At 42.6% G+C, this 25,780-nt stretch overlaps 1 protein-coding gene across 3 annotated transcripts in view; it reads left to right on the top strand.

The window, feature by feature from the left end:
- The window catches only part of CMC1 (C-X9-C motif containing 1), a 310,123-nt gene extending 285,858 nt beyond the window's left edge, over nucleotides 1-24,265 (top strand). For all 3 annotated transcript variants that reach the window (XM_078663953.1, XM_078663954.1, XM_078663955.1), the window contains one exon: nucleotides 23,906-24,265. In XM_078663953.1, the coding sequence (XP_078520079.1) occupies nucleotides 23,906-24,026 (121 nt within the window). In that variant the 3' untranslated portion in view covers nucleotides 24,027-24,265. The remainder of the gene's footprint in view (nucleotides 1-23,905) is intronic.
- The last annotated feature ends 1,515 nt before the right edge of the window (nucleotides 24,266-25,780 follow it).

The raw sequence follows: 25,780 nt of genomic DNA, 5'->3' as shown, positions 1-25,780 counted from the left end.
TGGTTGTCTTTCTGGATGACTGTCCCCTACTCATAAAAGGGTTTTAGTCGATCATCGCCCCCTTGTTCGTTGTTTGGAGACCTCACTGTCAAGCATAGGTGAGTAGTGGTTCCTGACTTTGCACTAATTGCTGTGGTTGAACCAGTGATTTATTATCTAGTTGCTAGGACCCCTATGTACATAAAGATGATGATATTTTGTAAACTATGATGAAGTCATACAGGTCAGTGATGTGGAACAATTTTCTGAAAAGCACAGTAAATGGTCAAAAGCCAAGTCTAACTGTGCAGTTATGCCTACATACTGATCTTTGAAGGTGCTCTGAAGGTTGAGGATTCACATGCATTCAGCCACTGTAACATGATGCAATAAAATGACTTTTTTAGTTTGTTTTTTACGCGAAACATCTAAAAATGTTAGATGCTCACCTGACCCTGTGCCTGAGCTCCGGAACAGCGGCGTCTGTGTTTGCTGCAGGTGCGCAAGGATGGGATACCATGCCATGGTGTCACCAGTGTTGAGTGTGTTAGTTGTAACTTGAACATTACAGGGAATTTGCCGAGGGACACCAATTGCTTGGCTCCAATTCCTCTGAAACCCAGAAGAAGTGTATAAACCAGTTCATGTGATACATCATCTTTTTGCAGTGGGACTTGGGTTGGTAGGATAGCAAGTCTTGTCCTCAATGCAAGAAAATGCCTTAGCAATATAGGTTATATATGTCAGATTTGGTTGAAAACCCACCAGACACCAGGTTATGTTGATTTGTTGAATGCTCAGGAAATTGCTATACTTGCTGCGGCAGGAAGGAGTGGAGAGCAATAAACTGAGACCCTAGAACTAGTTACCACCTATTTTGAGTGTTTCTTTTTACTATTGGCTTCAGTGGTGGGTCTGGTGAAATATTTGGACCATCACAGTGAAGGCCTGTTTTAAAAGTCAGTGGCCTAATTATTAAACAATCAGGACGTTCTCTCCCCTTAGGAGATAATATCACTAAGATGAATACTTATTTGAACGAACTACCTATTTTGTCAGCCATATAAATCCACATTTCTTCACCGAGAACTTATGCTTTGGTGCCAATCGTTTGACTGATACACATGCAGGCAGTGTGTGTTTGGGCGGTAGCCAAGAGAAGCAAATACCAGGACCCTTTTGAGGTACCAAAGTTTTAGACTTGAATAATATTACATAACTAATGGGTTAATCAGTGAGGCGACCTGATCCGCTGGTTATCCTGCCGCCATTGGGCTCGGGTTCTAATCTGTGCTTCAGCACTTGTCTTGATATCTCGTGTTTCTGGACAAATCACCTCATTGCCCTGTACATAAAATTGTAAATGTATAACAAGTAATGTTACTATCTAATTCAAATGTGTAAATCCCCACTTGATGTACACATCTTCTAAAACCCTTCAGCCCTCAGTTGCTCCCAAGCTAGGCTTGTGTTACATGTGTTGACGAGGCTTCGACGCCTCCTCAGGGGTAGTAAGCGCTATATAAATGCAATTACAATACAATACAATACAGGGATATATTTGAAAAGTATTTCCTGATGACAAATCAAAATCTTTGAATTCCAATGTCATGGATTATTTTGCCTCAAGTTCACTATTGTAAAGCAATGTGTCAGAAAATGCGGAATCCGTTTCGCAGCTTCACCCTGCTCACTGAAATGCTTCCTCACCATCTTTGCTAGAGGATCCATTGGCAAAGCGAGGATCATGGAGGAGAGTTGACATGAAAGCCTCCTACCGGTTTCAAAGTGCCAACTCTACGATATTATTGTTTATCAAGTCCTCTAATGAGGTTGGTATTATCCCTACATAGTTGCCAGCATGCAGCCTGGTCGTCTACAATATCAGCACCTAATCTCACCACAGTATCGTTTCCTCGACTTCTCTCTACTTCATTCATTCTCGGAAAAAGGGTACATAGGTTATACATGGTAATGATATAAACCACACCTGATCTTTTCTTACTTGCCAGATCCCACCCCATCTGCCACCCTGAGAAAACCTTACTCGTTGTTGGTCATCCATAGGGTGAAGACTGTAAAGTGGGATGGAAGAAGTTTCTTCCATTTGGCCCCTAAACTCTGGAATACTCTGCCTTTGAACCTAAGGTGACAAACAAACCGACAACTGTTCAGAAAGGCGCTCGAAACCTGGTTGTTCGCACCCAACTCCTAATCTCAAGTTACCCCCTCTGTTTAGGATATGACAGTTCTAGCGCTAAGACGTTTTGGCATACACACGCGTTATAAAAACACTATTTCATTTCATTACGTTTGCCTTGACTGTGAAAATTACGGTGGCCTTCTGCATCATAGTGGACAGTAATTCCAGCTTCCCAGTCTCTTACAGTTCGGATCACATGACCACTAAATACAGCATAAAGCTGTTGTGGGAAACCCTCCTGCCTGGTGTCCTGCCTGTACTCTTATGTTTAATAGCCCATTGAACATCTTGCTTTGTTTGAGAGCATCCTGGATACTATTTCTGGCCACTATCAAGGGAGGTAAGGATGCTTCCTGTAGGGATTCCTCACGCCTAAGCCTAATTTGCTGGGCACAGAGCAGCTCAATTGATCTGATCATCTCTCGCCTCATCATATTTCCTGATGCATAGTGTGAGATCCTGCATTTCTAGACACAAGACTTTGCTGTGTTGCTGCCAGAGGTGTGTTCATGCTTGATCAGGTCATACAGTCGTCCACCTTGTTGCATTGTCTTCTCTGTGGGTGTTGCAACACATTGTAGGTTATCGACTGGAAACGCCTCTAACTCTAATTTGTTTTACCAGATAGTTAGGATTACCAGTACGGCTTTTCTCACAGAGCGTGTTTTTGCGAGTCAGACCCCTTTGTTTGTAACTCTGCACGTGTCCCAGGTTTCTGCTTTCATGTCCACTTGTCACTTATCTCTTGTTCCTGCAAGTAAATTCTGAATTCTCATTCCTAAGACCCCCTGACCGAGAATGGTTGCAGCTGAAGCCTCCATGAAGGTAAATCCTTCTGGGAGACTAGTCGGATAGAGGTTTGTTGTAGATAAACTAGCTGTATCACTCAGGGCACCAGCGATTCCAAGAGCGAGACTGATGAATCGATGAAAAGGAGTTCCCCTGTCTTGTCTAAGTGCCAAGACCTAGACAACTTCACAACGGTCTACTAGGCCTCCATGATCTGTCCAGCACACTCCCCTGCCAAACCTGCTTCATGTTCTGTGCTTGGTCCTGCCATTGAATTCTCCCACAAATATCGATATATTTTCCAATGTAATCTGAGTACTGTCTTCTAATGGAACAGGGCCATTTATACAAATTAATATTCCAGTAACAGCTGAATATTAATATATGAAACTCACATCTAGCTGTCCATTTATCTTGCATTCATTTGCTTTTCATCTTTTTATAGGCATCTGCTGTATCATTAAAATAGGAACACTTCTCCACACGTCGGACCAATATCCACTGCTTCTCTACTTTAATGCCGCTAGCATACGAAGTAATCATTGCATTGTAAGGCCCACATTCATAATACAGCTTCAGTTAGCACAGGATCTTGAGATAATTAACAGAAATCTGTTGTCCGTTGCCACAACCTCACATCCCCAACCGTTGCCACTCATCTTCTGCACCACTCACCTCCCGACTCAATACAAAACCCTAAGTTAGCCTTTGAGGTTCCTGCACTAGAGGACTCCAGACACAGGTCTGTCCCCGCATTTTTAAAACCAAGCTAAGTATTTCAGTCTGTGCCCTAATCACTAAGGGAGGAATTAGTGCAGCTCTCAGTCTCTGAGAATGTGTTGACCAATAGACGCCACTTTTCTGTCTCTAGCACTACTTCCACTATGCTTCTCTGCAACAAGTTATTCAGTGTTTTACACACCGCAATCCTGGCAGTCGCATTTCTTATGTCAACACTATGCATCGCTCACTAGCCTTTATACCACATTTGCGCCACCTCAAAGCAAACAGCAGAATATTCAGGGACAGCTGCTTGCCTTGTTCTGTGGTTCTCTGCCAGACTACAGGGATCAAGGCGGAATGAATATTCTTTTGTGTTTTTGCTTCACTTTATGCGTTTAATACCATGCAGCGTTTCAGGCAGTTGTTGGTTTTAGTCATACAAACTAGGGGCAGGAATAAAATATTAGCCCACTAATTAGGTATTTTTATCTTTTTGTTTTTCCACTCCACTTTCACTGCACTACATATTTTCCACAACTTAGTGGTCCTGCGTAGTTCCGCAAGTCGCAGCACGCCTCAATCCGCAGCGGATTGAGAGGACCCCAATGATGAAGCATGCCACCTAGGGGAAACCCTGGTGGGTGAGGGGACTCTAGAAAATAATTTTTTTTTCTGGAAAGAGGATTTTCATACATGTTAAGTGAAAACTCTGTTCTTCCCCATGGTTAGGTTTTTATTCCTGGTATTCCAGATTTTGTGAAACTTCACCCTATAAGGTTCCTCATTAAAGCACAATGAACTCAGAAAATGGTAAAGCCCTGGCGACCTTACCTAACAGGTCATCGGATGTGCCTTCTCATCACTTTAAGTGGTGTAGCTATTCATTTTTTGGCAGCAGACACAGTCAGTAATAGCTGTCTCAATTCAGGCACTGTCACTTGCTCTCCTTGTCATAATGTCAAATTCCAGTGGGTGACCAGTTTAGCAGTTCATAACGGCTGAAATATGGCCACATTTTTTTAAAGGTTTAGCACCAGATCTTGAAACCCCCTTCTCAAGTAATTTGTTTGCATACAACGTCTCTTATCCACAGTTAAAAATGCAATCTCAATTTGTTTATGTTTAAATAGTTGATAATTTTTCCCAAGTATGTATTGTTTTTGCAAGCCTATCTGGAGAGCAAAGGAGTATTGTACATTAATGAAATGAAATGAAATGAAATTAGATTTCTTAAGCGCATGGCTGCCCAAGAGCGTCCCAGCGCTGATACACACAGCTAGCTTCCAAGATCCTCGGAAACGGAACTCATATGTCTCTTGGGAAAAGGAAGGTCTTTAAAGATTTCCGAAACTTCTGGAGACAGGGTTCCAGACGGAGAGCAGCAGGAAGATCATTCCAGATCTTGGCTACGTTCACAGAGAACCTCCTGCCTCCAGAGCGAGTTCTCTTTACTCTGGGGATGATCAATAAATTGCTCCCGTCAGAGCGGAGGGAACGCGAGGACTTGTAGGGGGATATCAGGTCCCTGAGGATAGGGGGGCCAATTCCCTGGAGAGATTTAAAGGCGATGGAAAGGGCCTTAAATTTAACTCTCTCCCGGATGGGGAGCCAATGGAGAGCTTTAAGAGCAGGCTTAGCCGAAGTTCTTTTTGCAGTGCCTGTCAAAACTCTGGCCGCCGCATTTTGTACTCGCTGAAGGGTGTTGAAGGCTGATTCAGGGGCACCAAGCAGCAAGGCATTGCTGTAGTCCAGCCTTGACAGTATTAGTAGGAGGATGATTCATGAAAGGTGTGGATTTGCGTATTTGAATTGTAATAAACATATTTATAATTGCATTAGATTTGACTTTTTACAATTTTAAGTTCAGAGAAATAATATAGGTACAGGAAGATTGTGATTTGTCCAGAATCAGACAATCATTAAAAAATATGTACAAGAAATTTTAAAGGACAAGTTACTTAACTTCAGTAGCGCCTTATCTGGTAGAGTCTAGACACAGATTCCTTATCTTAGAATTTCCCAGGCATCAGGCTGGATCCAGAAAACTTTTGCTCGAGTAATACCCTTGTGCGCCGGTAGGTGGCATCGGTTGGCTCTGTGTGCCTGTCACCTATATAGACACCACCTCAGCGCGCTGTCAGTTACTTTTCACGACTTTCCACACCAGGAGCATGTAGCCATGAAGTGCGCTGACAGTGGTGTGTTTAGAACCATTAAGGCCCTGATAGGGATCAACCCTGACCCTAAAAACCTGTTCGGAGTGTGGGGAGGATATGTGAGTTGGTAAGGAATCTGCAGCTAGATCATGTCTCTACCAGATAAGGTGTTACCAAAGGTAAGCAACTTATCAGTCTGATAGAGACATCTAGCCGCAGAATCCTACCTTAGAATTGATACCCAAACAATACTATACCCTGAGGAGGGACTGCGGACAAGTTTAGGTCAAGGACTGGAACACCACTTTGCAACACTGTAGTTGCAGCCTTAGCTCTAGTGGAATGAGCTCCTAAACCATCAGGAGGCAATTTCTTGGCCAGAGCGTAGCAAATTTTGATGCATAGAATCCATTGCGAGATAGTCCTCTGCTGCACTGCACAACCTCCAACGTACCCCATGAAGAGTTGGTTGTCTACCCGCAACTCTTTAGTGCAGTCAAGGCAGAATGAGAACACTCTTTTTAGCAGCTGCCAGTGGAGTCGCTCCACCTCTTTAGAGGGGTACGGAGGAGCATAGAAAGTGGGCATGGTGACTTATTTCCTCTTGTGGAATAGTGTTACTACTTTCAGTGAGAAAGATACCCTAGTGCAAAGCACCAACTTATCAGGGAAGATGGCATGTAAGGAGGCCTGGATGACAGAGCCTGCAATTTGCTCACCCTCCTGGCGGAAGTTATTACCACCAAAAAGGCTGTTTTGAGGTTCGAACGGAGGAAGGTGAGAACCAAATTAGGATCCCACTGAGGCATGATGGATGGGGCAGGTGGGAACATATGTACAAGCACTTTAAAAAATCTATTTACAATAGGGGATTTAAATAAAGAGGGTTGGTCTGGCAGTCTCAAGAAGGCAGACCGGGCCGAAAGATATCCTTTAAGAGTGCCCAGAGCAAAGCCCTGCTGGGCAAGGGTCAAAATAAAGAGAAGGACTTCAGAGAGGGAAGCAGAAAGATGATCTATAGACCTTTCTTCACACTATTTTACACATTTATGTCACGAGCAGGTGTACACGGTCTTGGTAGAGGGACGCCTGGCTGCCAAAATAACATTGTAGACTTCAGGCGGAAGGTCGAATGGTATCCACTGCTGCTACTCAATCTCCATCTAAGAAGCCATGGAGTTGACTGGTTTGGGTGAAGGACCCTCCGCTGCTGCTGCAATAGAAGATCCTTTCGAAGCGGCAGCCTGATCGGAAGATCAATGCTTAGTTGGAGAAGCTCGGAAAAAAAGAGACTCTTTGTGCCCAGTCCGGAGCCACAAGAATAGTTTGGGCCCAGCTCTCTGGACAGAAGCGGTATTGGTGGAAAAGGTGTATAGGAGGCCTGAGCTCCACTCGAGATGAAAAGCATCTCGGAGCGAGTGCCGCCTTGGAAACTCCTGCAAAAACAACAATTGATGGACGGAATGTTGCACAATGGCCAAACATTCACCCCCAGTCACAGATCTGGGTTTAATCCATCGTTATTTTGCTCACCACACCACCCCAGTTCAGACATGGCCATATGAATATCAGTCTTGACCCTGTGCCTCATGGGAACAGTCCAGACCGAACTGCCATGACATGTCTTCCCTGGACCGGAATCAAGCATCCTAGGACCGGTTTCTGGCTATCAGCCTTCATCAGCCAGGATAGCTTGACTCCAGTGGCATGGAGAGCACGGGACTCACGTTTGGGCATATCCTTCCCACTGACTGGGGGTGAATGTTTTGCCATTGTGCAACATTCGTCCATCAATTGTTGTCTTTGCATTTGTCACCCCGGGTGCGACGGGTATGCTCAGACGTGAGACCCGTGCTCTCCATGCCACTGGAATCAAGCTCCTCCTGAAACCATTTCAGGTGGTCCTCCGTCAGCCGGTCATAAGTTGGATGCATGGAGGGAGGGATAGCCTCAAAGAGGAGGGAGTAGCCCTTTCGGTCTATCTGAAGAACCTACCTGTCTGATGTGATACTTTGCCAGTGATGGATTCTGCCACCAACTGGCCACCCATGATCTTGAAGGGCGGGCTTACTAGGAAGGTTTGAAGGCTGCAGGGGGAAGAGTGGACTGACCTACCTCTGGCTGCCGGTTCCATGTTTAAATATCGATTACAAAAATATAGTTTACAAAAATATAGATGTAAAAATATCGATTACAAAAATATCGACTCCCTATACTTAAACAGGTAAGTACAATAATATCGACTCAAAAATATAGATGTAAAAAATATAGATGTAAAAAATATCGACGTAAAAAAATATTATAACTTAAATTAAATAATAAAATATTATTAATATTAACAAAATAAATAAAATTACATTTATATTTTAACTATTTATAACAAATAAACTTAATTTAATCATTATAAACTTAATAAATGTGTACATATATATATTTTCTTAAATACATTTTATTATTATCTTTATTCAATTAATAAACTCTAATAATTATATAAAAATAAAATAAAAACATATATAAAACATTTTGAATTAAATAACATTTTCTATATTTAATTAACACATAAAAGTATTTAAAAATAATAATACATACATTTAATTACAAAATTAAAACATTAGTTAAAACATTTGATAGCGAAGGGGTAAAAATTACTATTCCCACTCCAAAGGGTGCAACAGTAGGGAAAGCGCTGGATAGCGTAGGGGTAAAAATTACTATTCCCACTCCAGAGGGTGCAACAGTAGGGAAAGCGTTGGATAGCGTAGGGGTAAAAATTACTATTCCCACTCCAGAGGGTGCAACAGTAGGGAAAGCATTGGATAGCGTAGGGGTAAAAATTACTATTTCCACTCCAAAGGGTGCAACAGTAGGGAAAGCGTTGGATAGCGTAGGGGTAAAAATTACTATTCCCACTCCAGGGGGTGCAACAGTAGGTAAAGCGTTGGATAGCGTAGGGGTAAAAATTACTATTTCCACTCCAAAGGGTGCAACAGTAGGGAAAGCGTTGGATAGCGTAGAGGTAAAAATTACTATTCCCACTCCAGAGGGTGCAACAGTAGGGAAAGCGTTGGATAGCGTAGGGGTAAAAATTACTATTCCAACTCCAGTGAGTGCAACAGTAGGGAAAGCGCTGGATAGCGTAGAGGTAAAAATTACTATTCCCACTCCAAAGGGTGCAACAGTAGGGAAAGCGCTGGATAGCGTAGGGGTAAAAATTACTATTCCCACTCCAGAGGGTGCAACAGTAGGGAAAGCGTTGGATAGCGTAGGGGTAAAAATTACTATTCCCACTCCAGAGGGTGCAACAGTAGAAAAAGCGTTGGATAGCATAGGTGTAAAAATTACTATTCCAACTCCAGTGAGTGCAACAGTAGGGAACACGCTGGATAGCGTAGAGGTAAAAAATACTATTCCCACTCCAAAGGGTGCAACAGTAGGGAAAGCGCTGGATAGCGTATGGGTAAAAATTACTATTCCCACTCCAGAGGGTGCAACAGTAGGGAAAGCGTTGGATAGCGTAGGAGTAAAAATTACTATTCCCACTCCAGAGGGTGCAACAGTAGGGAAAGCATTGGATAGCGTAGGGGTAAAAATTACTATTTCCACTCCAAAGGGTGCAACAGTAGGGAAAGCGTTGGATAGCATAGGGGTAAAAATTACTATTCCCACTCCAGAGGGTGCATCTTTAGGGAAAGCGTTGGCTAGCGTAGGTGTAAAAATTACTATTCCAACTCCAGTGAGTGCAACAGTAGGGAAAACGCTGGATAGCGTAGAGGTAAAAATTACTATTCCCACTCCAAAGGGTGCAACAGTAGGGAAAGCGCTGGATAGCGTAGGGGTAAAAATTACTATTCCCACTCCACAGGGTACAACAGTAGGGAAAGCGCTGGAACCCAAAACAATAAAAAAAAAATCACATATTTTATTAAATTTAATTTCCAATATAAACATAATTATTATGTACATTTAAATATTATATTATTAACAAAGATAATAAAAAAATATATATTTACACATTATTTAACACTATAATATCCACCACAAACCTAAAAATAATTACACAATTACATTTAATATTTACTAATTAATTAATGATAATTAATTTGTTTTTAAATAATTAATTAGTTATTTAATTGACAGATTTCACACCATATACACTTATAAACACCACAACACAAACCTAAATTTAATTACACATTTACAATTAATAATTACTAATTAATTAATGGCAATTAATTTATAAAGTATTTAATAATCAATCAATAACAATTTAATTACTTCACACCATTTACACATATAAACTCCACTACACACACCTAAAAATAATTAAACAATTACCATAATTAATTCATATAATTAATTAACATAATTAATTAATAATTGCCTATTTGAAATTAATTAACAAATAATTATTAAATTAACACATTAATTAATCAATTAATTTTATATATTTAAATTACTTCCCACCCTATTCCCCTATAAACCCACAACCCGCTACGGAACTAAACACAAAATTCAACATAATATACATTAATAACTATTAAAATTCAAAAACATATATTAAAATGACAAACAATTCTCATTAAAAACACTAAAATACATGACATTATTAAAAAATCGATATTTTGAAAACTATATTTTTGTAAACGATATTTATTACAACTATATTATTGTTATCGATATTACTTACCTGTCTGTCGATATTCTGGTCAAACTATATTTTTGTTATCGATATTTCTTCATTTCGATATTTCTGCAGGGATATTTGTGTCAGACGATATTTCTCTGACGATATTCCTGCTCTGCACCCTGGCTGCCCGATCCATGGGGTCGAAAGGAGTCACACCCATGGCTGTATAGAGGTTGCTGAAGTTGCGCGGTCTTGCGACTGGGATATGGCTGGTGTGGCTGAAAGCGCTTTTTGTGTCCACGAAAGTAGTGAAAAGCAGACGGGGGGCATGTGGTAACTGAGAGGCCCAAAGACTTGCCGTAACCCTTCAGTCCTTAAAGTGCTCCAGGACCATGTCTGCCTGGTCTCCGAATAGATGGGTGCCATCAAATGGCATGTACATAAGGGAAGTTCTCATCCAGGTGTGCACCATCAATAAAATTACTCTGCCCAGCAAGTTGGTGGTGTGAAGCACATAACAAATGGTGAACTTTGCTGCATCTCTCCTGTCTGATACTGCTTGGGAGAGAATGACCTGGGCCTCCCCTGGGGCCTGTGGCAGCACTTCCGCAACTGTTTCCCACAAACAGTGAGCTAAATTGCCCAATAGGCATGCGTTGTTAACTGCCCGCAATACAATGCTGGTGGAAGAAAACATTTTTTTTGCCCCATCTATCCAGGCTCTTGGATTCTCTGTCTGGAGTTGCGGAAGGGGACGTTTCTTGTGAGGTAGATGCTTGGACTACCAAGATCTCAGAGGTAGGGTGGTTGGTGATGATTTTGGGTCACCCCGTACAGTGCGGTGGCAGCAGGGGATTGTCCTATTCACAGGAGCCCCTGTGCTGGTCTAGGACCTGGTTCCCAGAAGGACATCAGTCATGGCCTCATTGAAAGGCAAAAGGGGTCCAGAGGAACGGACACCCGGATGTAGGACCTCTGTCAAGATGTTCGTCTTGACTACCACCGAAGGGAGCTAAATGTCCAGGACCTCAGCTGCCCTTTTCACCACCATAGCATATGAAGGTCACTGCTCCGTAGCCACGTTAAGGCATAGGAAAGCAAGCCAGAATCTGGAGAGGTATCCAGTCCACTGGCCTCACCCAATTCCTCATACCAGTCCATTTTGTGTTCAGGCTGGTCTTGTAAAGGGTGCAGTGACCCCTTCCAATCTTCCTCCATTCCTGGCCCTTCAAAATAAGGCTGTGGAACGGACCTAGGAACCAACGTGGCTGTCTAAATCGGTGCCGTTAGGTGCTGATCTGGCTCCGAGTCTGGATAAGAATGGGGCTGGCGCCAGCAGCGTCGGAAATCTCTGTGCAGTAGCCAGCACTAGGGAAGATTGCAGTGGCAAGACCGACGCCAGTCCGGACCCATCATCAGATCTATGGGGGGGGGGAGGGGCGGGGCAGCCGAGCCGCTGGCGTGGAACCCGATAGAGCCTATGAGACTCGGGGGCCCGAAGGGACGCGGGGAGGGTCAGGTCGCCCAAATATGAGGCACATGGCATTATAGTTCCCTTTAAGCTGGGCATGGGTCGCTCTGGCTCCTGGAAAGGGAGAAAAACGCAGAGCCAACCTAGGCTCAGGTTCCGCAGTACGAGGCCTAGAGCGTTGAGACTTCAACATCATGTCGGCCAACGGACGGGGAGAAGTCGAATGAGGCTTTGACTTCTTGTGGCTGAGGCTTTGACTTCTTGTGTTTCTTATGGCTCTTACCTGACCGCCTTTCAGTGGCAGGACGAGGACTTGGGACTCCCTGAGCAGTGCGTAGACCTTCTTCTAGACTGGGACCAAGAACAGGACCTCCGGGGCAAACAGCGGGCAGCTGAGGGCCTGGCCAAAAGCAGCTTTAGGGACTGCTCCCTCAAAGCCTTAGGAGGCATGGCCAGGCAGTCGGAGCATTACTTTGAGTTGTGGTCGCGCCCCAGGCACCAGAGACTAATTAACTGTGGATCAGTCACAGACAGGTGCATTGGCAGGCGCCGCACAGTTTGAATCCAGAAGTCTTCTTCAACATTGTGGAAAAACCTACTCACCAAAAATTCCAGACAAAATGTCGAAAAAAGCTTGTCAAAAAGTGACATAAGGTAGCCCTTTTCACGGATATGCACTAGCTGGCACAGAAAGAAAAGAACTGACGTCAGCACGTCAAGGTGGCGCCTATATAGGTAAACAAGGTCACTTCCAGAGCGGACACTGCCGCCGTCACGTGGAGCCGACTAATGCCACCTACTGCCATGCACGTGTATTACTCAAGCAAAAGTCTTATAGATCCAGCCTGATGCCTGGGAAAGTCTAACAAAAAATCTACAGCTAGATATTTCTATCAGATATATCTTTTTGTTCTTACACAAAACCTGCTTCCTTAAAGATTCCAAATGTTGCCTCGTGTGACAGCCTTTGATTTAATATTAGGAACTTATTTCGGGATTGGCGGAGTGGCAGGAAACTTACAAACCTGCCGTCCTCCTTCCTTGTATTGCTATCTTGGCTCAGGTGTGTGTGTGTGCACCTGCTTATGGTAGGTTGGTTAATTGAAGAGTGAGGCCTTTCGCTTCTTGCAGAATTTAACTAGGGAGGACAAGGCTATGATGTGGAGTGGGGGGCATTTCATGCTTTAAGAGCGATGTTGGAGAACGCCTGATCCACGGATCTGGTTCTGTGTATGCATGGGATGTGTGCGAGTAGGAGTCCTGCAGGAGTGGTGGTGGTTGGTGGAAGGTGATGTGACTGGTCAGATAGGTGGGGCCTAAGTTGTGCAGTGCCTTGAATATGTATTTGAGTAGTTTGAAACAAATGTGTTTGTTTATCGGGAGGCAGTGGAGCTCCCTGTGGTGTGCTGTGAATCCCTTGTGGGCAATTGAGTATGAGTCTGGCTGCTGATTTCCAGCTGATTTGTTGTTTATTAGTGAGGTGCTTGGTGATCTCAGCGTAGAGGATGTTGTTGTAGTCAAGCTTGCTGGTGACTAGGGTATAAGTGATAGTTACTCCAGTATTGGAACTTTCATAGATTCACATGCTTGAATCATTCCCCGTCGTCATTAAAATAAATGTCCTAGTAGACTTAGAACATAAGGCCTTTTCCCTTACATTTTTTGTAACATAAGTCTGTCCTTTAGTAAAAAAGGACCAAACTTAGAACTAGCCAATTAGTAGACACCACCCTGTAGAACCTTCCTGAGAGAAGCTCCAGCCCTCAGATTTTCTACCGCACGTCATGCTAAGGAAGTCTCCACTGAGCTCTGCTCAGCTTTTTTCTCTTTCTCTATTTTGGAGTATTTTCATACAATATCAACAGCAGGACATGATGTACCTTCCTTCAAGTTGGCTGACAGACCTACAATTTATGGTGGCAGACTATAAGAGGAGATTTCTGCCAGAGCAGGCTCCTCCTCCTTCTCCGCCTTCCTTTCCCCAGGCACAGGTTCGCTCCCCCCTTCTCCAACAGTCTCCTGTGGTTCAGCCTCCTCCTCAGATTGCTCCTGTGCCACAGTTGTCATCCTCTGACGAGGAAGGAGAGATTCATCAGGATGAATGGGATCTTACATCATTCCCACTCCGGTATCTCCATCTCTCCCACAAGCTGATTCACCTCCGGAATATATTGGTGGTTTCCACAACCTTCTGGAGAGAGCAGCAAAGAGTTTTGATTTACCGATGCCTGTGCATCAGCAGGACTGTTTCCTGTATGATTTTAAAGAACCTTACAGTAAGGAGGTATATCCCTTATATTGAATATATATGGAAAGAGGGACTGAGAATAATGCAGAATCCAGCAACTGTTCCACCTGTGTTGCCGCCGCTGGACAAAAAAATATAAAGCTCCGGATGGACCAGATTCGGTGATCTCGCAAGCAGCGCATGCACGATCTAAGAATCCTTCAGCTCCCCTGACTGCTCCTCCTGATAAAGAAGGCAGAAGGCTTAACAACATCGGTAAGTGTTTTTCAACTAGGTCAGCCTTGACAGTACAAGCTGCGAATTCTCTCGCTTTATTGGGCCGTTATAATAGGTTGATGTGGTCGGATTTGGCACCATTCTTTGACATTCTACTAGCTAAGAGAATTCTTCTTGAGTGCGAGCGGACCGCCTCTGAAGTAATAGACTGCACTTAAGATGTGGCATCCACTGGTTTCCGGCAGCTAGCGGGAGCGGCCATCTTAAGGTGTCAAGGCTGGCTTAAAGCCACTTCATTCAGGCCTGAGGTACAGACGAAGATTCTTGACCTGCCTTATAATGGAGAAGAATTATTTGGCAGCCACGTTGACGAGGCTTTTCAAGCTTTAAAAAAAGACACAGATATGGCTACGTCTTTAGGCACTTTACAGTACAGAAAGATGCCTTTCCGTGGCTCCCGAGGAAGAGGATACCATCCTACAGAGCAGGATACCAACAATCTTGCTATATTCTTCCACCGCTCAACAATACAGGCCCCATTTTAAATCCTATACACAGTTTCAGCTTGCGCACAACCGTAACTTTGCGTTTTGAATAAAGTTTGTTGAGTATTGAAAAGTTCTTACTCTTTTTGGGTGCACCTTGGGGTGACGTTTCCGTCCTGTAACGTCTTTAAAACTAGATTTTAAGACTAGAACTTCTGTGCTCCCATGAAATCTGGTTGCATCCCCCTACTTAGGGCACTCTCAGTTTTTCTTTTGGGTTTAAATAATTTTGCCACAAATGTTTAATCAATAATTCCATTAATGTATTCATTCATTTCAATGTGAATCCTCTCCTTTGAGCTTAATATCCTACTTTGTTCATGAAGCAACATTTGTTTACATCTCCCAATTTTTTAGAAATCTCCAATGCATTTCGAGCATTAGCTGCTCTTCATCAGGGAGTATTTTCTGTAAATCAAAATTGATAATAATAACGCTTATGGATACAAGATTATATAAAAACAAACATCCATAATGTATCTCTGGAATAGAAGTGCAAGTGACTCATCAAAACAAATGTGTTTGCGGCATGCGAGTATGCTAAAACGTGACGAAACGTGTATGAAAAACGACAAGGTGATCAATCTAGCTCTAGTAAAATATTCAAGAAAATTATTCAGAAACATTGGTCAATATTGACAATGGAGCCGGATTTCAATCAGTCATTTTCACAATCCCCAATTTTTGCTTATACCCGCCACAAAAACGTAGGAGAAATACTCAAGCAAAAACAACCACAGAAGTCATTCCATAGCGGAACGAAACCATATCAAAACTGTCAGAACTGCAACAACATTATCCAAGGTACCACTATACACCACCCAATGAAAGGTAACAGTATTAAACTACAAGTAACTGCCACCTGTGAGACATTTAATGTAGTCTACTTATTGAGGTGCCCATGTGGAAAAGTGTACGTGGGAAAAACTGAAAGAAAAATACGCTTGAGGATTAATGAACATAAGTCCAACATTAGAACAAAAAACATGAAATCCACAGTGGCCATTCATTTCATGGAACAAAAACATAACATATCGCAATTAAGATTCATGGTTCTGGAAAAAATTGACAAAAAGGAAGGAAGGGACAATAATAAACATTTATTACGACGAGAGAACTACTGGATGATGAAACTACAATCCCAGAAACCCTTTGGTTTGAAGGAAAGGATTGAATAAGCTTGTTACCTTTAAGGACAGGCTGCGTTTTGCACCGAGGAACAGTTTGAGATGCTGTTAAATCCTGAATTTTTATTCATTTTTTTCGGTTTTTTTCATTTCCTTCAGGTGAACTCACACTGTAATATATTCTTCTTTTTTTCAGGTGTACACATACTGTACTATTTCTAATTTGTGAACCTATACTACATTTTCTTTTAAATACCAATGTTCTTTTGCACAATTCACATACACTTTTGATTTCGACAACTCCGTGTACATTTAAAAATTTCCGCCGCAACCCAAAGCTGGCGTTGTCCATCTTTCACTGTTTACTCTTCGCCAGACCACGTCATCACGCTTCGCGCTACACACAAGAACACTTTCAGGAGGGTGATACTGACACCCTTCAGATCACTTTGAATCCGCCGCCCTAATCATTTGACACCGGACAGATAGTAAGTGCCAAATAATATATTTTGAAGCGTGCAACATTGCACATCTGGTGAAGCCGTTTGCTAATTTCTATACACTTAATGGCTATTTTACCGATACGCATAACGTTATGATAATGGGTCCGACACAGGACGTCCATTTGATACTACGTTTTATTATCTTTTCAGAAGCGACTTCCACATGCTTTAAAAATAGCGGCAGCTGTAAGTATTTTTTCACATGATCACGAGCTAGATTGAGCACCTTGTTGTTTTTCATCCACGTTTTGGCACACTCGCACGCCGCAAACACATTTGTTTTGATGAGTCACTTGCACTTCTATACCAGAGATACATTATGGATGTTTGTTTTTATATAATCTTGTATTCATAAACGTTATTATTATCATTTTTGCTTTACAGAAAATACACCCTGATGAAGAGCAGCTAATGCTTTAAATGCATTGGAGATTTCTAAAAATTTGAAGATGTAAACAAATGTTGCTTCATGAGCAAAGTAGGATATTAAGCTCAAAGGAGATGATTCACATTGAAATGAATGAATACATTCATGGAAGTATTGATTAAAAATTTGTGGCAAAATTATTTAAACCCAAAAGGAAAACTGAGAGTGCCCTAAGTAGGGGGATGCAACCAGATTTCATGGGACCACAGAGGTAAATCCCATTTTAAATCCGCCAGCCACCTGCGGCGACCTACAACAAGACTTATTTTTAGAGGAAAATCAGGATGCCAGGGTAAGGAGACTGATCGTCGCCAATGACCTGTCCCAGCTATCAGCCTCTATCCAACCTTTTCTATCCTCGGTGGGCTGCAAAATATCCCGTTATTATCAGCAGTGGCAGGACATACCATCGGACCAATGGGTCCTAAACCTAATCCAATTTGGCCACTGTTTTGGAATTTACAAAGATCCCTCCACCAAAAGCACCTACATCTCTTAAAGATGGAAGTTACCAACTTTTTGCAGGAAGGAACAACAGAACGAGTTCCACTCAATCAAAGAGGGAGTGGTTTCTACTCCCGTTTCTTCTTGATCCGAAAGAAGCTAAAGAAGTGGAGACTGATCTTACGGAAATTAAACAAATTCCTCAAAAAACAATCATTACTCATGATCTCTATTCAAGATGTGCTACACTTCTTCAACAGAAACGATTACATGGCCTCTCTGGATCTCCAGGACGCATATTTGCATATGCCCAAAGCACAAGAAGTTTCTGAGATTTACTGTGGCCGACAGTCACTACCAATTCTGCGTCCTACCTTTGTGACTAAAATCCGCTCTCTGCGTTGTCACGAAGTGTCTAGCGCCAGTCGCAGCATATCTAAGGCAACCACATCATCATCAAATTTTTCCCTACCTAGACGACATGCTTCTTAAGGCCCCCACTTACGAAGCAGCAAAGACATCCACCAAAGCCTGTCTGCAACTTTTCAAGAAATTAGGCCTCACTTTAAATGTACCTGCAACCATCCTGTCGACTGGTGTTTCTAGGTGCTATCCTGGACACCACGGAAAATATGGCGTATCTCACTCTGAGAAGACAACGATGGCTAATATCCTTGGCAAAACGGGTCCAAAAAAGAAAGTTTCTTTCCGTACGCCTTTTCAAATCTCTCCTAGGAGTGATGTCTTATTCTATCCCTCTCATACCTCATTGACCTCTCCACATGCGTCCTCTGCAGGAGGCTTTAAACGAACAATGGGTGCAGATAGGAGGCTCATTCGACGACCTGATCCGGATCACTCTTCTCAAGATAGTGGCTTTGGACTGGTGGACGCAACCTCACCAATTATCAAAGGTTCTGCCATTCCCGTTGCAGGCTGTTCCTCTCGTGATTACAACGGATGCTTCTTTAGAGGGCTGGGGAACTTTTCTTCAAGACTTGCAGGTCCGCGGAAGATGGCCGCCTTCCCACCGAGATCTTCATATCAATCTATTAGAGCTGAGAGCAGTTTTTCTGGTGCTCCAAGCGTTCCTGCCAAGAATGCAAAACGCATTGGTGCTTGTCAGGACAGACAACACCACCACAATGCACTACCTCAACAACCAAGGAGGAACAAGATCTCTCCTGGTCTCTCAGGAAGCCCAGCTTATCTGACGCTGAGCGATTCATCACAAAATGCATGTATTAGCGGAGTATGTCCCAAGAAAAAAGAACGTCATAGCGGATACGTTGAGCAGACTAAAGACAATTTGCCACGAGTGGGAATTGGACCAACACACTCTCAACAACATTTTCTCCCTATGGGGCAAGCCAAACATAGATCTGTTCGCATCTCCAGAGAACGCGAAATGCCGGTACTTCTTAAGTTGGCGTCACCATCAGTGTTCATGGGAGAATGCCTTTTCAATAGCTTGGTCCGGCACATTTGCTTACGCCATTTCCCCCATTCCTCTTCTTCCGCGAGTACTAAAAAAGATAAAGACTGAACCCTGCAAGATCATTCTAATAGCTCCAGCCTGGCCTCGCCACCACTGGTACACAGAACTTCACCTACTTCCAGTCAAGCCTCCCATCCATCTCAGACCATTTCCGTCCCTTTTTACGATTAACCAAGGAACAAGTATGTTATCCGAACCCCAGTTCTCTGAAATTGTCAGCCTGGCTCCTGAATTCCGAGAATTTCAACACTTAAAGATCCCACAGGAGTGTAGACCGGTTCTGGCTAAAGCAAGAGCAGACAGCACTAACAGGACTTTATCGCTTAAAAGGAAGAGGTTCTGCATGTGATGTGCATCGTCTAAGGTCAATCCTCTCCACTCACCTCCAGAGAAAGTTTTACCTTATCCACTTCTCCTGGTTCGCTCTGGTTTGGCTCACGCATCAATTAAAGTACATTTAGCTGCCATTTCCAGTTTCCGCAGATCAGCTAAGGTTCCATCTCTATGGTCCTGTAGGCTGATCAAACAGTTTCTTAAAGGTCTCTTTAGGATGTTCCCTCCAGTAAGGGCACCTCCTCCTGCTTGGCAGCTAAATACAGTGCTAAGTCAATTAATGAAACATCCTTTCAAACCTATTCACAAGACGGACATGAAGTTCCTATCCTGGAAAGTGGCTCTTCTCCTAGCTCTCACTTCAGCGAGAAGGGTTGGTGAACGCCAGGCTTTTACTACTCAAGAACCTTTCTTACAATTCAAACAAGACAAAGTTATTCTACGAACAAACCCTAAGTACATCCGTAAGGTTCCTTCGGATTTCCACCTTAATGAGCTAATTGTTTTGAAATCATTCTTTCCAAACCCACAGACTGTGGCGGAGCGTGCTCTGCGCACTCTAGATGTTAAAAGGTGCCTACAATTTTACTTGAACAGGGCAAGGCCATTTCGCAAGTCAAATCAGCTTCTTATTGTGTACAGTGCACCTAGAAAAGGTTTCCCTTCCATTTCCAGATGGATATCAAGTGCCATTGTATTCTGCCATCAACAAGTGAGCCACCCTCTGACGTAAGGAGTCCGTGCCCACTCTACAAGAGTGATATCCACATCTACAGCGCTGTTTGCAGGGGTATCCCAGCCTGACATTTGTAGAGCAGCAACTTGGATGACGGCGCACACATTCACCAAGCACTATTGCTTGGACGCTGAGACTAAGCGAGATGCGGCAGTAGGGCAAGCGGTTCTCAGACATCTTTTTCAATAAGGTGAGCATTCTTTTCTTTAGTTCCTTCCCACCATCCTTTACTGTCTCACGTTCAATGATTTATGGTATAGATGTATACTTTGAGTAATTTTGCTTATGTATTTATAAGAGTATATTATTGTATGCGGCAATGCTATCTTGCGTGCCTTTCTACAGTTGCTGTATGACATGAAAATGTGTTACTCACTGCTCGCTACACCTGATTAAAGCATGTGAATCAATGAAAGTTCCAATACTGGAGTGAGAAACAAATTGCTTACCTGTAACTATGGTTCTCCAGTATTGGAATCTTTCACAGATTCACATGTGAGCCGCCCGACTCCCCTGGAGAAGGCTCACTTACTTATCTCAGTTTTTTCTATTTATGGACACTTGTGCTTGGTAAATCTGAGGGACTGGAGCTTCTCTCAGGGAGGTTCTACAGGGTGGTATTTACTGATTGGCTAGTTCTAAGTTTGGTCCTTTTTTTTATATTAAAGGACAGAGATATCTTACAACATTTTTTATAAGGGCCGGGAAACCTCCGGGTAGCTGCGCGCTCAATAAATGCAATTATAATAATAATAAGGTCTTATGTTCTAGGACATTTCTTTTAATAATACCGGGGACTCCCATCTCGCTGATGGGGAATAATTCAAGCATGTGAATCGATGAAAGATTTCAATACCGGAGAACTATAGTTACAGGTAAGTAAAATGTATCTTTTTCTAGTGTTGAGCGGGAGCCATTTGAAGATTTTCAGTTTTTGGAAGCAGGATGCAGTGATGGCTTTGACTCGTGTTGGTCATGTCCAGTTTGCTGTTGAAGGTTATTCTGAGGTTCCTGGCAAGGGTGCTGGGTGTGGGTCCGAGTTTGGCCGGCCTCCAGTTGGAGTTTTATGGTGAGGCGTTCTTGCCGACTATCACTACTTCTGTGTTGTCGGTGTGGAGCTTGAGAAAGTTGGCTTTCATCCAGTTAGCCACTTCGGTCATGTAGGCAGTGAACTTGTTTCTTCTGTTGGGGTCTTGTCTGAGAGGGAGAGTATGAGGTTTGTGTCAGTGTAGGAGAGGATATTGATGTTGTGTGTGTGGATGACATTGGCTAGAGGGGTCATGTATGCGTTAAATTGAGTGGGGCTGAGCGAGAACCAAGAGGCACTCCGCAGATGAGTCTGCGGGTTTCCGGGGAGAAAGTTGCCAGGCGACCGCTTGTATTCTTCCCATTAAGATGGAGCAGATTCAGCAGCGAGGGGTTCCTTGGATGTGAATATTGTTGGGCGTCTGAATAGATGGGGTGTGAGACCAATGTTAAATGTAGCAGAGCGGTTCAGAAGAATGAGCCCTTCGTGTTTCCTCTGTCAAGGATCATGCAGATATCTTGTGGGGTAGCCATGAGTGCTGTTTTTGTACTGTGGTTGGGCCTGAATCCAAACTCCGTGCCGTTGAGGAGCTGGTGGTTGTCGTTTTTCTAATACCTTCGCTGTTTATGGTAGGTTGAGATGGGTTTGTAGTTGAAAAGCGTGTCTGGGTCAGCAGATGGCTTCTTGGGCATGACCAATCCCATTGGTATCCTCGACCCCCCCAACTCTGTTTAGACTGCAGGGTTTCCATCGGAGAAGTGTGTGCTTGTCCCCCCCGCCTCCCTTCACCCCCATACATTACTGCTCGGTCCCCCCCTCACCCCTGTACATTACTCTTGGGTCAAAGTGAATGTTGTGCTGCCCTAGTGATGGACTACTAACATGCATTATCCCTACCTGTGTCTGTTATTGAAGACGTTTTTTGGGAAAATGTTAAATGTCTCCCACAGGCAGGGAAAAAAGCTTCTTGCCTGATGGGTCATTTGCTTTTTGTTTAGAGAAAACAAACTTCTGGTTCTTTTAAACTTCATTTCCGTCAAGGTAGCCATAGTGGCTGCCTTCACAGCAGAGAGATCCCCACCTAAATACAGAGGACCATCCTCCACCAAGGAGAGTGAAGCTCATGAGCTCCGACTCCCTGATAGGACAGCCAACACATCCCAGAGCCTAACTATGGACCTTAATTTGTTCGAATTACAAACCACTAATGTAAGATAACAAAATATACCCTCACCCTCTGTTAGTTATGTTGAGCGTTCTTCTTGTTCCCAGCTGGGTACCATGCACTTGGTACACACATAAGGTAATGGGAGGAATGCGTGTAGTTTACCTAAGCACTAGCAATCACTCTGGGTAGCATTCCAACCCATCGTTCTTTTGCTCATGATGCTATTTTTCAATTTGGACCCAGCCATATGCAAATGAGTATTGACCCTGCTCAAATAGGAACAGTCCACCCCAAACTGCCAGACCAGATTCTTGGTGACTTGCTCACTGTACCACTGGAGCCAAGCTACACCTGAATGACGAGCCCCAATCAGGGTCGAACTGGTCTTGGATACTTGTGTTCCGGTTCAGGAAGAACCTTCCCAGGCAGGTTAGGCTGGGCTGTCCCTACTGGAGCGGGTTCAAGACTGATTTGCGTAGAGTTGGGTCCAAACTAAGGTGGGATGGTGGGAAAAAGAACAATGGTTTGGAATGCTACCCTAAGTGATTGCCCGTGGCAAGACTTATTGCAAGCATTCAGCACTTCACCGTTTAGGTGTTTTAGGTAGCGTCCATTTTGTGCCTACTGCTTCGTACTAGTTTGGGTTAGTATGTAATTAGTTCTGAGGGGAAATGTGTTTTCAGTTCTATTATTGAGTTGGAAAGTCCACTTTCAGTTGCACACATTTGCTTTTCGTAGGTGGAAAAGGCAAACCTGAGACCAAATGCTTTTTACTTTAGAGATCCTAAAGGGCTCCCATTTGAGAATTAACTACTGAGCTAGAAGATTAGTTGGGACACTGAAATTGGGTATTGAAGACTGCAACATTTTTGCTTTCAAGTGAGCACATATTTGGTCAACGTATGGAGCATTTAGGAATGGAAAAGAATGGGATGTTAAAACGATTAACACAGAAAAATAATTCTGGCACACTAATTATATTTAATGTGAAAAAGAATCACTTGCCAGGGAGTTATTGCTTTCTTGAGAACGCATGAACAGTTCATATATACATTTATTTTGTGGCCCACTTTTTAAGATTCAAAATAAACCAAAACGCTCAACTTCAAGACTGAAGTGACACGAACTGCGTTTTAAGCCCTTAGATCCATTTCAGGAATTTGCTTGCAAGCATAATTGATTGTAGAAATCTTTGAAATAATCCATGCAGGAAATGACAAGGAGAAGTGCAGTTTGAGTTGTGAAGTTAAGAAGGATAATGTTTTCCAATAAGATGGAGATGGTAGTAATTCACAGAGGATCCGCTAATAGCCAGTTGTCCAACATTACCCTCTCATTAGCGTGATATGCCCAGTGTCTGAAGGAAATGTAGAAAGATCAGCTAGAATGCCCTAATTGCACTTTTACAGACCGGAATTGATCTTTTTCCACCTTTTGTAACGTTTTTCACTGGCTTTAAATCACGCTTTCAATTGTTTTTCCTCTAGCAAATATTTCAATTGTAATCTTTTATCATTTTTAACTGACACTTTTTAATTCCATTGTTTTGTGCTATTGTGTGCATCATATATGTTGATGTAAGTATTAAATAAAATGGGGAGGGAGTTTTGCTTCTACTTTTGCCTCAAAAACACATGATTAAAGAAGCATTTGTAATGGTGATTTTTATTTTATTTTTACCACAGTTACAGAGATCCAGCATTTTTTGAGGAGTGCAAAGCAGAGTATTTGAAGGAAAAGGAAGAATTTCAAAGAACGGGAATTCCATCTAAACGGAGACATCAAAAGGTTCCAACCAGCATGTAAAATAATAGTTTTGAAATTTTCAACATCAATAAATTCTTACATGATTTGTCAATGACAGAGAATTTTATTGTGATGTAATAATGAACACTGATCTCAATAAATGCTGTATGTCCAGAGAGCTAGATTTATGATGGCAGAAAGTGGAATATGGATTTATGCCAATGAAAATTGTGGATTTCTCTTCTTTAGAGTGTTAAAACTAAGTTGATAATTTTATGATAATAAATATGTAAATAACATTAATGTAGCACTCATATTTTTGTCTTCGTTGTAAGTATCACTATTGACTCGGCTCCAATGCTCATTAAAGCCTAGAAAAGAGCGAGAAAACATTTTGGGGGAACAGCAGCAAAGTACGAGAGTTGAAGAATTAGAGAAAGCAAAAGGCTGTCTGAATATATCACAAATCAAACAGATGGTGTTTCTTTAAAAATCTTTTTAATCTTGGAACATATTTGAGAAGGCATGGCCTGCAACATCGAGAGCATGTTCTAGGCAGACCATGTCTCAACAAGTTTCCGGATAATTGCGAATGTCGTTCTTAGAAGCCTGCGACGAGAAAGGTCTGCAATTAACGTGAGCCAGGCTGTTGTAATCTTATATTGTGACAACAATGAGAAATATTACAACATGTAAGTTTCCATCCACTGGTGTGGCATGTCTTAAGGAAAAGAAAATTTGATTTTTTTCTTCCATTTCTATGCATACAAAATTCCATGCTGTCTTGCAATACATGTGGTAGTTTGCTGAAAACTACAAAAAATTGAACTGCATTTTGAGGGAATCAGAAATTTGAAAAGTAGGACTGACATGACACAAACCTGGAACCCTTTGAGGAAATGGGTAAACCTAGAAATATTGCAACGCCATTGTTTCATGGAATTCAAGTTGGTTGTGAAGTTAATGATTTGAGTCACGTCCACAGAACATGACAGTTTCTGTGCTTCTATCATAGGATCCACTGTGATAATTTTATGATGATAAATATGTAAATAACATTAATGTAGCACTCATATTTTTGTCTTCGTTGTAAGTATCACTATTGACTCGGCTCCAATGCTCATTAAAGCCTAGAAAAGAGCGAGAAAACACTGTGATCTTGTATAGGGAAAATGAACAAGTTACTTACCTATGGTAACGCTATATCTGTAAGAAACATTACCATTCAAGTTCGTGTGGGTCATCAGTTCTCGTGGCAGCAATGATAAGAGTGTTCAGAACCCAAAAAAATAAAATAAAATTAAGTTCAAGAAGGTCTTAATTAAGCGGACTAGAGCATAGAGGTAGATTGGGGCTTGCCGATCTTGTGACGTGGTTGTATTGGTTTAAGGTAGGAAGTTGCTCATCAGGAATGATTTTGTTTCCTTTTTTTTTTTTTTTAAACCCTTTATTGCACTTTATCATCTTCCACAGCCATAGGCCTACAACCCAAGGGGCCGGCCGCAACATCATCATTAATGCAAGTATTGATCAATAGGATAATCCCGCCTACCCGCCGCTATGTTCGGTGTTCGGCTAATTCACAGCATATTAAAGGTGCAGAATTCGCAGCAGCATGCGGGTTTATGTAGGTTTGGTTTTTTCCGTTTTATAACATTAAACAACATAACAATGAATAAACCACATTTAGGTCGTCAGTAGAATCAGTAATTAGCACCAACTGTGCCTAGTGGAGCTCCTGGTAAGGAAGCTGTGCGAACCCTCCTAATGGCAGCCGAGGCCGTGCTGCCTGTGAAGGAGAGCGGTCATGTGTG

Source organism: Lissotriton helveticus, chromosome 10 (genome assembly GCF_964261635.1).
Source record: "Lissotriton helveticus chromosome 10, aLisHel1.1, whole genome shotgun sequence".
Taxonomy (NCBI): Eukaryota; Metazoa; Chordata; class Amphibia; order Caudata; family Salamandridae; genus Lissotriton; species Lissotriton helveticus.
This window is presented reverse-complemented; position numbering and strand designations above follow the sequence as displayed.